Source organism: Canis lupus, chromosome 31, assembly GCF_003254725.2.
Source record: "Canis lupus dingo isolate Sandy chromosome 31, ASM325472v2, whole genome shotgun sequence".
Lineage (NCBI taxonomy): Eukaryota > Metazoa > Chordata > Mammalia > Carnivora > Canidae > Canis > Canis lupus.
In genome coordinates this window covers 24,557,245-24,571,886 of record NC_064273.1, presented here as the reverse complement: position 1 = coordinate 24,571,886, position 14,642 = coordinate 24,557,245, and the positions used below count along the sequence as shown (strand labels likewise).

At 39.6% G+C, this 14,642-nt stretch overlaps 1 protein-coding gene across 2 annotated transcripts; it reads left to right on the top strand.

The window, feature by feature from the left end:
* Positions 1-235: 235 nt before the first annotated feature.
* On the top strand, positions 236-14,044 carry CCT8 (chaperonin containing TCP1 subunit 8). Of its 2 annotated transcripts, XM_025449951.3 has the most exons (16): positions 251-412; positions 3,019-3,109; positions 3,736-3,815; positions 5,060-5,209; positions 5,665-5,845; positions 5,957-6,018; positions 7,104-7,241; positions 8,299-8,477; positions 9,277-9,343; positions 9,417-9,504; positions 9,587-9,702; positions 10,191-10,262; positions 10,337-10,501; positions 10,814-10,933; positions 13,393-13,497; positions 13,817-14,044. In XM_025449951.3, the coding sequence occupies exons 1-15, from the start codon at positions 353-355 to the stop codon at positions 13,483-13,485; spliced, it is 1,662 nt and encodes a 553-aa protein (XP_025305736.1). In that variant the 5' UTR covers positions 251-352; the 3' UTR covers positions 13,486-13,497; positions 13,817-14,044. The 2 variants fall into 2 exon arrangements, with proteins under 2 accessions (XP_025305737.1, XP_025305736.1); XM_025449952.3 differs by lacking the exon at positions 13,393-13,497 and having other exon boundaries at positions 236-412.
* Positions 14,045-14,642: the final 598 nt, after the last annotated feature.

Below are 14,642 nucleotides of genomic sequence, written 5' to 3'. Positions count from 1 at the left end.
AGAGGAGTGGGCTGCAGGTCAGGAACGGCAGAAAGCAAACGCCCCGACCTCGGACCCCACAAAGGGGTTCACTTCGGAGCGAGCCCCCGAAGACCGAGGGGCGCGCTCGGCGATCCGCCCCGTCGATCGACGTGATCGAGGCTCGTCAAGTCAGTTCTGGCGGCGGGCGGGGACGGCTTTTTCTCGCGAGGCTTCGGAACAAGGAGGCCGCGGAAGGGGCGGGCCCCGTTGGAGGGAAGGGAGGAGCGCGAGAGGTCGCGCGCGGCGCGCGGCGTTCCCAGGAGGCTTTGCGTGCCCCTCGCTGCCTCCGGGATCTTCCGAGCGAGCGCGTGAGCGGCTGCCTGCACGGGCCATGGCGCTTCACGTCCCCAAGGCCCCGGGCTTTGCCCAGATGCTCAAGGAGGGGGCGAAGGTAAGGCGTGGAGGAAGGGAAAGCGACGTAGGGTTGGCGCAGGGCTGCGGCGGCCGGAGCGAAGGAGAGGGGCCTGCCTGCGGGCCGCGCGTGCTCCCCGGGCGCAGCGGTCGGGGGAAGGAAGATTCCAGAAAGGGAGGGAGAGGAGGGAGGCCGCGGGATTCGCGTGCTTTGCCTCGTAGCCCGGCAGCTGCACCCCTGAAGGCAGCTCATTTGGCTCCTGAGCCCTCAGGGATGTTGCAGGGTGAAGTCCGGGGAACCGCGAAGCGTGTTGGCGCGGTTCGGGGAGCGAGGAGGGGGGCGGGGCCGGGGCCGGCCGTCGGCAGCTGTTCTCGGGAGGAGGCCGGAGGGGAGGGCCCCGGGGTTGCGTCGCGGCGGTGCGTTACGGGGGAAACGGCACTGCCCAGCCCAGCGAGTGCTGGGGGTGCTAAAGCCAGCCCTCGGGGCTTGCCTTCCCCGCCTAAACACCTGAGCTTGGCGACCCCCGGGTGGCGCGGCGGTTTAGCGCCGCCTCCAGCCCAGGGCGTGACCCTGGAGACCCGGATCGAGTCCAGGTCGGGCTCCCTGCGTGGGGCCTGCTTCTCCCTCTGCCTGTGTCTCTGCCTCTCTCTCTCTGTGTGTCCCTCATTATACATAAAATATTTTAAAGAAATAAAGATTTGAGCAAAAGATGTAACCATCTGACTTTGTAAGTAAAAGGGGCACCTTGGACTAATTAAAACTACTTCATTTTGTGGGTCAGCTCATGAACGTCATTTCAGGAGCCTAATTTGTTTGAAATACCTTCGTAATAAGCGCGTCTGTTGTGTTCAGGTCGAGGTGTTCCTTCATTCGTCCCCCCGAGTTCCTATGCCAGACTAAGGAAATTGAGATCACCTGTGGTTCAGTTTATAGTAACAGAGTCAGGGAACTAGGTTCTTGTTGGCACAATACACTTTCGAGGCCACAGGAGTATATCAAAGATCAGGGATTAATGTAAATACTAGTAAAACAACTTTGCTGATAATGACACTGATTATAAAAGGCCAGACTGAGAATTTTTCATCGTTTTTATTCTTTTTGGGGGGACCGAAATGATGATCGAATAAGGATAATCTCAAATGATGATAAAGGAAATAAAGAGTATTGTAGAAAAAATAAAATAAAAAGATAGAAAGCAGGTACCGTAGTAGAGAATGGCAGGAAGTAAGAAAGACTGCCTCCCTCAAAAAAAGAAAGGTCAGGGGTAGATAGAACAATTAAGTAAGATGTTCAAGAAAGAACTGGTGGCTGAGTATTGGGTGACAGAGGGAACCTGCCAGGATTAAATGGGGCAGCGTTCCAGGCTGAGAAACCACTAGGTACAGAGGCCCTGAGGATGAAGTGAGTTTGACCTGTTAAAAGAAAACAGAAAGATGATGGGGTTGAACCTCATTAAGGGAAAACAAGAATGGTGAGAGATGGATCTAGGAGAGCTGCGGTAAGAACCAGGACAGGTAGGACGGCATAGCCCTGAGGATTTACATTTTATTCCAAGAGTGATGGGAAACCATTGATGGGATCTGATTTATGATCACATGACTGTTCCTCAGAGAATGTGGGGGGGGGGGGGGGAGCCAGCAGTGAGCCAGATCAGACTAAAAGCTATTGTAAGAGCTCAGCTCTGGACTCTGAAGACACTGCTTCTAAAGTAGTAACCTTGTTTAGATCATATTTCCTTTTATGCATATTATGAAACCAACACTTTATGCTCCAGAACAGAGCTGCCTCGTAGAACTACCCATAATGACGGGAACGTTCTGTGTCAGTTCTGTCTAATGCAGTATCTACTGGACGCTTGAACTGTGACTAGTGCAACTTAGAAACTGGACTTTTAATTACTTAAATAGTGACATGTGGTTAGTGACTACTGTACTGGGCATAGCAACTCTAGAAAAATGGTTCACATGAACAAACAGGAGGCTCATGAAACCCATCTGAGGCCACAACTAAATCCCAGTTCTAAAAGAAGTCCCAGTGTAAAGTTTGAGAATTTTCATGTTGTGAGCAAATCAGCAATTTCTCAATGTGTACACATTGGAATTGTGTTGCAATTCACAAAAGCATTCAGAAGTCCCTATACTACACATTTAGGGGCAGGTATGTTAAGTGGAAATTGCCGACAAACCAAAAACTGCTGGCTTTATAATGCTCAGGTTCCTAACCCAGTAAGGAGTATTCATACTTCATATTTTCAAATTTAGTCAAAAAGTAATAATAAATTCTGAGAAGATATTTTTACCTGAAATACTTCATTTGCTTTCGCTAAGGAACCACACAGCATTCTTCCCTGCACTTTTCAATACATTAAAAAAAAAAAAAAAAAAAAAAAAAGGTTTTATGTTTTGATGTGTAAGTGTGTATCTGTGGTCCCTAAAAATGTCACTTTATTCAACCAGTGAGCAAATTTATGGATATCAAGCACCATGTTTCAACTCACGTAAACCTTGCTTGATTATTCTTTGGACAGTCCTATAGGTACTATTCTTATTATCCCCATTTCACAGATGAAGAAAATTCTTGTGTTCCACCGTTCTGTCTAATCAGAAGAGGTTTTGTTTCTGTTTTTTTGTTTTGTTTTTTTACAGCATTTTTCCGGATTAGAAGAGGCTGTGTATAGGAACATACAGGCTTGCAAGGAGCTTGCCCAAACAACTCGTACAGCATATGGACCAAATGGTAATTTCCAAATTCATGTTTTAAGAGCTACACTATTAGAATTTTATGTACTAGCTTCTTCAGTCTTTTCTGAGACTATTATATATACGTAAACTGGGACTTTTAGCCATCACACGGAAGTAATTTCATAGTTCATTTCCATCAGTGGAGTGTTAGCGGTTTTTAAGCAACAACTCAGATCTCTCTAGAAAAACAGGAATCAAAATATTACCTTTTTTTTCATATTGGTGCCTTGGAATGATACTTAATATAAGGGAGAAAGTTCTCTCTTCCCTACTACCATCAGCTGAATTTAATTGATACGCATATATGGAAAGCAGTAAAACTACTTTTAAGTAGATTATTTTGTTCTTTCTACATGTTAACATAATTTACATTTATTGAGCAAAAATAAGATGGACATCCTTCTTAGTAAATGTTAGGAGATTAGAAAGGATAGGAATAATATGTAGGTGCATTTAGGCTAATGTAGTTTTAAAGAGTAAGTAATATGTTTTGAATATTTACAAGGTTATTTTAAGAACTAGATACAAACTTCTGTTTCTTGACTAGGTTTTTGGGTTGTTTGGAGAAAGATTTGAGTGATAATGGATTCTTTGTTCTGCCTTTTTTTTTTTTTCTTTAAGGAATGAACAAAATGGTTATCAACCACCTAGAGAAGTTGTTTGTGACAAACGATGCAGCCACTATTTTAAGAGAACTAGAAGTAAGTTATTTCTTCGAAGCAAGAAATGTTTTGGTGATGTCAAAAATTAAGTATATATTAACATAGAAGAAACCTCTTAGGATAATGAGGCACTTTTCCCCCCTCAACTTGAATATTTATTATACAGATTTCCCTAATTATGGAGTCTTTAATTTTAACATCTTACCACTTAGATCTGAAAGCCTCCCAAGTTATTAATTTATGGAGAGATTGGTTGTGATAAAAGTACATTTGCTCATTATATCAAATTGAGTATGTTGTCTCGTTCTATAGAGTAGGACACTGAAGTGAATAATTCCATAATGCAGAAGTAGCTGATATTTAAGACAGTGGTTTAAAAAAAATACAAACTATTTCTTCGGCTTTGTGAAAATAGTTGGTGGCATTTTGCTTTGTTCACCTGCAGTTTTGATGTTAAAGAGTCTAGAACAGATAACTACTGGTAAGGTTGTGAGAAAGGTCTGGCACCTGAACATCTGAGAGCCATTCCTCATCTGACTGCTCTGTAGCTGAAAGATACTTTCAACTTCAAGGAATTTTCCTGAACTTAGCTCTTAAAGCATCAGAGCTTAATTTTTTCAAGTGAAACTGTAGATACATTAACATGTCTCTGATTATCTAAATAACAATGTATTTTTTTAAAATGTGAACAAATTTAATTCCACAAGATGTTTCTGGAAGGACTAGTCATTGTGAGTGTTAATGTTGGACACTGATGATCGGAGGTTATTCAGGGAATATGGGAATATTACTTTAATAAAACCATAGCAACAGGGTGCCTGGGTGGATCAGTTGGTTAAGCATACAGCTCTTGATTTCGGCTCGGTCATGGGATTGGGCTCCCAGCTCAGTGGGTTGTCTGCTTAGGATTCTGTCCCTCTCCCCCCACTCATGTATGCACACACATTCATGCTCTCTCTTTCAAATAAATCTTTATTTTTGCATATAATAAATTTCTGAACTTTATATGCAGAGATGTACGTAGTGGATGACTGACCATCAAAAAAAGATGCAGTTTTAGATTTTCATTTGTATTGATGCATCTGTGCTGATGATCATAGAGGGATTTGGATTGTTTTCTTGTGACCACACTACAATTAATATGTAGCATCGTGATTGAATGGAGTTACCTAGCCCACAGGGAGATTGGAGTCTGTTGATTTAAGAAGAAATGAATATGAAAAACTTCATGTTGCTTTAAGTATCAAATGTTTTGATATTTAAATTCAAATTCCTTCTACCAGGTACAGCATCCTGCTGCAAAAATGATTGTAATGGCCTCTCACATGCAAGAGCAAGAGGTTGGAGATGGCACCAACTTTGTCCTGGTATTTGCTGGAGCCCTTCTGGAACTAGCCGAAGAGCTTTTGAGAATTGGCCTGTCCGTTTCAGAGGCAAGTGTTCATTTTATAATGTACTCCTGTTTAATTTGTGCCTATTTATACAGGTGCTGTAGGAATCATCATTGTAGGAATAGTTAACGTTGAGCAGTTTACTCTGTGCCAGTTATTGTACATGTGCCTTATATGCAGTATCTTACTCTATCCTTACAAGAACCCCCTGAATATGGCCTATTAAAATTGTTTTATTTTGGATGAGGAAAGGGAAACAGAAAAATCTTACAATCTTGTAGCTAACAAGTGACATTAGCATTCAAATTCAGGCCATCATAAAAACCTGCATTCTTGATTAGTGGGCTGTGCCATGATTGCTGTTCTGAAAGTATACTTTCTCGTTTTATGTGGAAAACAAATACCCATATTCTTGGGGTTGCCAAAATAGTTTGTTTTTTTTTTAAGTCATGTCAAAGTTATGTCTTGAAAAAATATTTTTGCTGTTTCTATTTAAGGTCATAGAAGGTTATGAAATAGCCTGCAAAAAAGCCCATGAGATTCTTCCTGATTTAGTATGTTGTTCTGCTAAAAACCTTCGAGATGTTGATGAAGTGTCTACACTGCTTCACACCTCCATAATGAGTAAACAGTATGGTAATGAAGTGTTTCTGGCCAAGCTTATTGCTCAGGCATGTGGTGAGTATATCAGTAGATGAAAAGCTCCAAAATAAAAATGTCGTAATGAGACTTAAGATGTTTGCTCTGTTGTCCCAATATATTCTCTGATAGGTTTCATTTTCTTAACAGTGTCTATTTTTCCTGATTCCGGCCATTTCAATGTTGATAACATCAGAGTTTGTAAGATTTTGGTAAGTTGAGAAAATGCGTCAGTGTTGTCTAAATAGGTCAATTATATTTTACAAAAAGAAAAAATGTTGGTGTTCACCTAAACCTAGTTTACCCCAGGTTTTGAACATTTAGAACTTTGTGCCTTTTGAGGTATCATTTGTAACATTTTGATATTAGTTGGTTAAATTTTATTAAAGACTGTTGATCTGTTATCTCCTCATAAAGTCCTCATTGTTCCGTGACAACTTGAAGGTTGAGAGTAGTGTGTGAAGGAAATTATAAGTCTTGCATTCTTCATATGTGCTAAATTAAAACAAACTTAGAAGCCAGTTTTAAATGAGATAAAGTTCTGTTGCTCTACAATAATAGAATTCACATCTTAATGTTAGTATTGAAATAAGAGTATTTTTTTTTTAATGCTGTGTTTCGGGATGCCTAGGTGGCTCAGGGCGTGACCCTGGGGTCCTGGAATCAAGTCCCACATTGGGCTTCCCGCATGGAGCCTGCTTCTCTCTCTGTGTCTCTGCCTCTCCCTCTCTGTGTCTCATGAATAAATAAAATCTTTAAAAAAAATAAATAAAAATGCTGTGTTTCCTATAGCAAGACTTAAAATTGCAGTTGAGTTTAGCTTATGTAAACATACCTGCTGTGTGTATTTGTATAGATGTATAAATATACCTGCTGTATGTACTTCTATAGATGCTGTGCGTTTTCTGTCTCCATGTCGTGCTCCCTCCTCCCCCATAAATTGTAAGCTTGCAAGATCAGAAACTTTGCTTTGTTCTACCCCCCGTACTAACAGCTGTGCTTGCTGCTGTTGGTGAGGGAGTGAGTGGCTTAGAGCCCTTATTTTCTGTCTTCACTTGCTCCCTGTGCACTGAAGCCCTGCCCCCCCCCCCCCCAATAACAGCAGCTCATTCTCAGTGATTTCTACCTCAAGCAGACTGGTGTGTTTTACATCCACTACCCCACTCCTTATTCCCAGGAGTCTGTCCCTTGGTATATTAACTTTATTTGGAAAAGGGTCTTTTTGGTATACACAAAATCAGCAACTGAGCCCTAATACTATTTTCATGAGATATTAATGATTTTCGTATTTCCTCAGGGCTCTGGCATCTATTCCTCTTCTGTATTACATGGCATGGTTTTTAAGAAGGAAACCGAAGGTGATGTAACATCTGTCAAAAATGCAAAAATAGCGGTGTACTCCTGTCCTTTTGATGGCATGATCACTGAAACTAAGGTATGTAGACTTCAAAACCTTGAAGTTAAAGGTAAAAATTTGAGGTTGCCTTTTTAGAGTGTTGTATGATTCTTTGTGAAGAGATTGCTTTGTTTTATAATAACTAAAGATTACAGAATTGTGTCTGTTTCTTAAAATCAAATTCCTATTCTTTTTTGGATCCCTACTTATGCTACCTTTAAAATGGGAGGTGGCGGCAGTGTGGTTTGTGCTCTGATATTCAGCTCCCGATTCCCAGTAGCTCTTAACATGTTCAGCAAAATACTCACCAAGTGCAAGAACTGAGGTGCTCCTCATCATATATTTGAAAATTGAGGTCCTGTAGCATCCTGAAACAAAAACATGCTAATAGAATTTAAAAATGATTGATTTGTTTCTAAAAATTCATGTTAGGTCATTTGAAGTTCTTGTTTACAGGTTATTTCTGTCTTTGTCCCTAGAATTCTTAAAATCTGAGTTGATGGTTTAAAAGTCTCACAGAGGGGCACCTGGGTGGCTCAGTCAGTTAAGTGACAGCCTTCTGCTCAGGTCATAATCTCAAGATCCTGGGATCAAACCCCACATTAGGCTCCCTGCTCAGCAGGGAGTCTGCCTCCCTCTCCCTCTGCCTGCCACTCCGCCTGCTTGTGCTCATGCTCTCTGTCAAATAAATAAAATCTTAAAAGTGTCACAGGTTGTAGATGGGCCAGGGGGAGTCCTTTAGTACACATTCTAGAAACATTCTTGGGAACCACAACAGAATAGTTTTGGTACACTAAAAGCAAAAGACACATGACAGGGCGCCTGCCCGGCATATCTAAAAAATAGCAGCGTTTCTCCAACTTTTCCAACAAAGTGCCTGTCAAAGATGAAAATGCATCAGTTTTGGGAGTGTGAGGGGAGTCTAGCAATAAGTTGAGTTTTTAGTTTCATACTATTTTGTATTGTTTCATAATGCGTATATAATTATTTTCACATTTTCTGCCAAATCTTTATTTCTTCAGTAAAATATTACCTGTGACTTCAAACACCACAGTAGTAAAATGGTTCTAAAGAGCATGTTTGCTTATTTTGCTAGGGAACAGTATTAATAAAAACCGCTGAAGAATTGATGAATTTTAGTAAGGGAGAAGAAAATCTCATGGATTCCCAAGTCAAAGCTATAGCTGATACCGGTGCAAATGTCATAGTAACGGGTGGCAAAGTGGCGGACATGGCTCTTCATTATGCAAACAAGTACAATATCATGTTGGTGAGGTAAGAGCTGCGTTCTCCGAACATGTATTGGAAATTGCCTTTGCTGGTGAAACCCCAAACACCTTCAATACACCATGAATTCATGACTGTTTATTTATTTATTTTTTTTTTTTAATTTTTAAAAAAATTTATTCATGAGAGACACACACTTCATGACTGTTTAAAAAGGGCAAGTAGAAGATATTGGGTCAAATAATAGCAGGACTTAACTTGAACTAGAGGGACAGGAAACCCTTGTAAGAAAAAGTCCATTTATACTGAGAGCTGAAGGAGCAATCGACAGGTATTATTTGAAGAGGGAGAGAGAAAAGCATTCAGGCAAAAACAGCTTAAGAGACCAGACTCAAGCCTGGTACACACTATCAGAGTGTGGGATCTAGAATGTAACTTCTAATCCATGAACCCATTTATGGGGACACAGGGGACAGCTTATGTACCCATTCCCATCCTTCTCACCACCTGACCGAATAAGCAATGTAAATCCCTTCTCTTCCTTGGGGCTCATGCGATCACCCAGAGTAAAGGAAAAGTTTTCTATATTCTAGGCGTGTCTTAGTGTTTTAGAACTATAATTTGTGACTTTCTAGTGAGACTTGAACTCCCCCAATTCTGGACTAATGCCATGTACACCTGTGTCTGGATTGCACTGTGCAGTCCAGATCTATTTGGAGCTTAAATTCAGAATCCAAAGAATGTCATTTGGGAACCAGTGCAGAGTTTCCCCTCTCATCTCTGCATTTGATTATGTTATTTGATGGAATTAAAACTTCTATTTTAAGGTCTTTGGGTTTTTTTAAAGGTTGAATTCAAAATGGGATCTCAGAAGGCTATGTAAAACAGTTGGTGCTACAGCTCTTCCTAGATTGGTATGTATTTTGGACATTAAAATGTAGTTGAGCCTTTTGAATTATTTTTATTACAACAGTCATTTTGTTTTAGACTCCTCCAGTCCTTGAGGAAATGGGACATTGTGACAGTGTTTACCTCTCAGAAGTTGGAGACACACAGGTGGTGGTTTTTAAGCATGGTATGTAGAAATGGTCAAGTATGTTTATGTTAAGTGTGGGATGTTCATTTGCTCATATTAATACATTTAAATTTTTTAACAGAAAAGGAAGATGGTGCCATTTCTACCATAGTGCTTCGAGGCTCTACAGACAATCTGATGGATGATATAGAAAGGGCAATAGATGATGGTGTTAATACCTTCAAAGTTCTCACAAGGGTCAGTATTAGCAATAATATAGTAATTTGTAAGGCTTCAAACAGTTGGCAGACAACTTCAAAATAAATGATTTCTGTAAAAGCGAAGTACCTTTTTTACTTAAGACTGAAGTGTCCATTGTTGATGAGTATGATAGTTTTCTAAGATGATTATGCAAAGAAATAGCAAAACAAGGCTTTTGATCTTAACTGGGTTGGTTTTGATTTTAAATGTACCTTTAGTTGCTTAAGCATTATTTTTAGTGCCGTGTCTGTGGAAATGCAGGGGGAGGTATTATGTGCTGTTTCCATTCTTAACTTTGGTTCTTCCTTTTCATATACCAGACACAATATACCCAGATCACTCCATTGTTAAAAATTTGTAATTAGGACTTGGGAAACAATGCCTGTTTAAAAGCTTTAGTCTGGTGGACTACAGAATTGGAGAAGATTAGAAAACTTATGAATTGATTCTTAATAAAAAATAATTTCCTTTACTCTATATTTTAGGATAAACGTCTTGTTCCTGGAGGTGGAGCAACAGAAATTGAGTTAGCCAAACAGATCACATCATACGGAGAGGTATAGCTTCCTCTGTATAAACTTTCATTGTGTTCCTTGAATAAAATACATTGCTAAGCACATTTTTGTTTTAGACACGTCCTGGACTTGAACAGTATGCCATAAAGAAGTTTGCTGAGGCATTCGAAGCTATTCCCCGGGCACTGGCAGAAAACTCTGGAGTTAAGGCCAATGAAGTAATCTCTAAACTCTATGCAGTACATCAAGAAGGAAATAAGAACGTTGGATTAGATATTGAGGTATTTGGGGAGAAGAAAAAAAAACACTATGAACTTAGTTTGTGAACATAAAACATAGGATGGAACTAGTAAATTTCAAGGCAAAGTCAGAAAATGTTCTGATTTGTAAGCAAATGATTTTCATAACAATAAGCTTTGACAGAGTTTGTCGGATACTGTTTTCCTTTAAAGAGCCTTTGTTCTATAGTGTATGGGGGGGTACTTTTACCTGGCAACTTCCTATGTAAGGAGCTGTGTTTTTACTGCTGAGCTAAACATTTTCACATTACACGATTTAAAGTGAAAGAATGAAAATTGTTTTTGTGCTAACAGGCTGAAGTTCCTGCTGTAAAGGACATGTTGGAAGCTGGTATTCTAGACACTTACTTGGGAAAATACTGGGCTATCAAGCTGGCTACGAATGCTGCCATCACTGTCCTTAGAGTGGATCAGGTGAGTGACAAGTGAATTTTTGATCTTTAAAAGTACTAATTTTTACATGGTTCAGTAGTCTTTTTTCATGGAACTGATTATTCTAGCCAGAGGTATATTCTTTTATTTTTCATTTTATTTTATTTTAAGATATTATTTATTCATGACACACACACACACACACACACACACACAGAGGCAGAGGCAGAGGCAGAGGCAGAGGGAGAAGCAGGCTCCTTGCAGGGAGCCTGAGGTGGGACTCGATCCCAGGTCCCCAGGATCACGCCCTGGGCTGAAGGCCGGCGATAAACCGCTGAGCCACCCGGGCTGCCCAGTTTTTCATTTTAAAAATGTTAAGGTGCCCCCCCCCCCCAAAAAAAAGTGTGGGTTTTTTTCTGTTACAGTTTTAAATTGTACTTCGTATATTTCAGCTAGAATAAATTATTTCTCCAGTGAAAGAGACCTTTGCCATTTTTAAACTGGAATGGGTAAAACAAGTTTAAGTTCATAGTTTTCAGACATTTTTTAGCCTAAGGAACCCCTTTATACAAATAACATGGAGAAGGGGTCCACTGCGTCCTAATGTGGAAGACCCATAAAGCTCAGAAGTATGCATATGCCACCAACTTAAGGAAAACGAAACCTCTAGTTGTTCATGGAGAGGATGGATCCTAGGTGCATAAAATTCTTTCTGCTGTGACAAATTACATCTTGAGGAACTAAAAGTGTTAAAAGTCATAATATTTTTGCCATTTCTTTTTTGCAGGGGATGGTGGGAAGGAGACTGTAGGCAAAGAGGAGAGTAGTCAAGACTATTCTAGGTTCAGATAGAAGCCTAAATTCTCAAAAGGTGTTTTTCTTGCAAAAGTTTTCTAGTAAGCAGTGAAATCCATTTTCCTACAGAATTCTAAAACTGATGGTTAAGCAGTGAGTTATGTATAAGCACGTAATAGAAAATTGTAATCACAAGGGGCATGGTTATAAATCCATTAGGTAAAAACCATGCCAAATTAATCTTGGGAGAAGCAAGTTAGAAGTAAAAATTCATGGAAAGGAAATTAAGACTTATTCTAAGCATAACAAGGACCAGTTGATTGTAGTAAAACCTTCTGCCTCAGTGAAAGGAAGACCTTTTTTCTTAATTTTGGTCCTTGAGAGGACCAAAAAGTAGAACTGAATATCCAGTTTCAACTCACTGGAAATAAATTGGATGTTCATGTCCTGGATATATTATTAATAGGGTGTTTTTCTCTCAGTGTATTAGGTAGTTTCCAGTAGAAAAAGATGGTTTTGGAGTAACAGTGATAACACAGGCCTAAGAAAATGGCTGTTCTAAAATAAAAGTTAGCATGTGGCTAAGCATAAGGGAGAATAAAAATAGGGGACAGGAGAAGCTACTAAGTACATGGAAGCATGGGGTAAACTGGAATTCTAATGGTGGAAGTTCCTTAACTGAGGAACTTTTTGAATGTCTGTTATCCAAGTGAGACAAAGGCACTTCTCAATTTTGGGTTTTAAACTGGGAAGCCTTTGTTTTGTTTCATGGTAGAGCGCGGGTTGTTCATTGTGCGTCTGTGGCCGTTCCTAAATTATGTATGTGAAGAACCCACCGGACTACCAGTAACCAGTTTACTATAATGAACTTGTACTTTTCAAGATAGTTATGACTAATTTTGTATAGTATGTGTTCGGGAGCGGGACTTAGAAACCAAGTTTTAAGTGTTGAATAATGTAGACCTGGGGTTCATCTTTGCTCAAATGTTTGACTAGTTCTGAAATTATAGTCCTCAAATCAACAGCATCAAGATCATGTAAGAATTTGCTAAAAATACAAATAAAATCTCAGGGCCCCAGCAGACCCACTGAATCAGAAATTCTGAAAGGAGGCCCAAGAACTGTTCTTGGTTCTAAAACTGTTCCTAATCCCTTTAATTCAGTCTGACCTTAACCTCAATTAATAAAATGTTACGTGAAATATTTCAAGTTAGATTTCCTATAGAAGCTTCTGAAAAGGGTCGTTGAATCTATTAGAGGTGGTAGTGAAGATGTTTTATAATCTGTGTTGCTGGAGACACAAGCCAGACCCCTTGATGTTGTATAGATCTTAGTCCTCTAAATTTGGTTAAGCAACGAATAGTTATTTTCAGTTTTGAGATTGAGAATGTACATTAGAGTCTGAGAGTTCTGCTTTGAGGAAAGCCAGCTAATTTAATTTAGTTTGTCCCAATTTTATTTGAGCCCAAAGCTGCCACTATTTTTTTCTCCCAAAAAATCCTTTAAAAATGCTAGATGGTTCTACTTGGAACAAACTTAAGGCATTCTAGATAAATTAGGGGCTGCTGTATGTTCTTTTAGGTTACATATTTCGGTAATTATGAATACACATTTCCCGCCACTTGAATGGTTTTCATTTACAGATACCAGGAAATTTCAGTCTTGAACTTTTGTATATATCTTTATTTATGTACCAACCACTTTAGATTATAATGGCAAAACTGGCAGGTGGACCTAAAGCTCCTAAACCACAAGGAAACTGGGATAAAGATGATTGGCAAGACGAACTCCGTATATAAATAGCAAATCAGGTGCCAAACTGATTTATACTAGTAATGCATGCAGGTATTTTTCACATTTGGCTCATAGGGTTATTGAGTTACTGAAGTGCATGTGTTGGGATGCCCTTCACTAACATGTGTGGGTTTTGTTGCTGTTAAGGTCCACAGAAGCCGGCAAAGCATTGCGGGAAGCTAACAGCTTTGTGGGTAGTGTCTCGTGTGCCGTATGTAAGACTGCTGTTACTGAGAGGACTGCTTCATCTTGAATCAGTCTAATAGAAAAAGATTCTTTCTCTTCATTTTAAAGGTAGAGTTCCTAAGTATGTGCTTGTGGTTTTTATTTTCTCAGATCATCATGGCAAAACCAGCTGGTGGGCCCAAACCTCCAAGTGGGAAGAAAGACTGGGATGAAGACCAAAATGATTGACTGGCTTAGTTTTTTACTGTAGGTGAAGACTACATTTGTAGTAGTAGTCTAGGAATTGCCTGATGTTTTCATATTTTACTTAAGTTAAGAAGAAGTGTTTTGTGTTTATATCCTCAGCTGGATGATAAAATAAACGTTGTTGCTGTCAAAGCCTCATTGTCTGATGAGCACTGTTCTTCTATGTAAATTCTCTGTCTCAGCCCTGGTAATGAAATTAGCGGGGGGACATCGGGCAAGCCACTTAAGTAATTAGGGGCCAGTTCCAGCATATACCTGGCCTGCTGACGTTTGGAACACAGCCACGCTCATGTACTGACGTATGGTCTGTGGCTGCTTTCTGTAAGGAAATAGCAGAGTAAAGTAGTGGTAATGGAGACCAAGTGGGTCCCTTTACAGGAAGTCTGTTATCTCCCAGACTGGATTCCAGTTTTTTGACAGCTCTGCTCTGGGAATTGAGACTTGAGGACTTGTTTTAGTACCAATGAATGATTTGTTGAATGGCTTACTTAAAATACAGTCTAGTAGTAGAGTATAAAAGATACTTGTAATACAATTGAATATATATAATCTGCTAATGGAGATAAATTAAGAAAGTCAGTTTTTATAAAGTAGATCTTATTTTTTTTTTAAGATCAGTAAGGAGTTTTGAAAAAACATGAAAGATTAACTGGTTTTATGGGAATATGTGCTACTATACATATTGGTCATATAAGGTCTTTAACACTGAAATTTTATACTTAAAATTTAT

Coding starts and splice junctions, on each gene's coding strand:
- CCT8 (XM_025449951.3), top strand. CDS start 353: ATGGCGCTTCACGTCCCCAAGGCCCCGGGCTTTGCCCAGATGCTCAAG. Junction 413..3,018: donor TGCTCAAGGAGGGGGCGAAG/GTAAGGCGTGGA, acceptor GTTTTTTTACAG/CATTTTTCCGGATTAGAAGA. Junction 10,934..13,392: donor CTGTCCTTAGAGTGGATCAG/GTGAGTGACAAG, acceptor CAACCACTTTAG/ATTATAATGGCAAAACTGGC.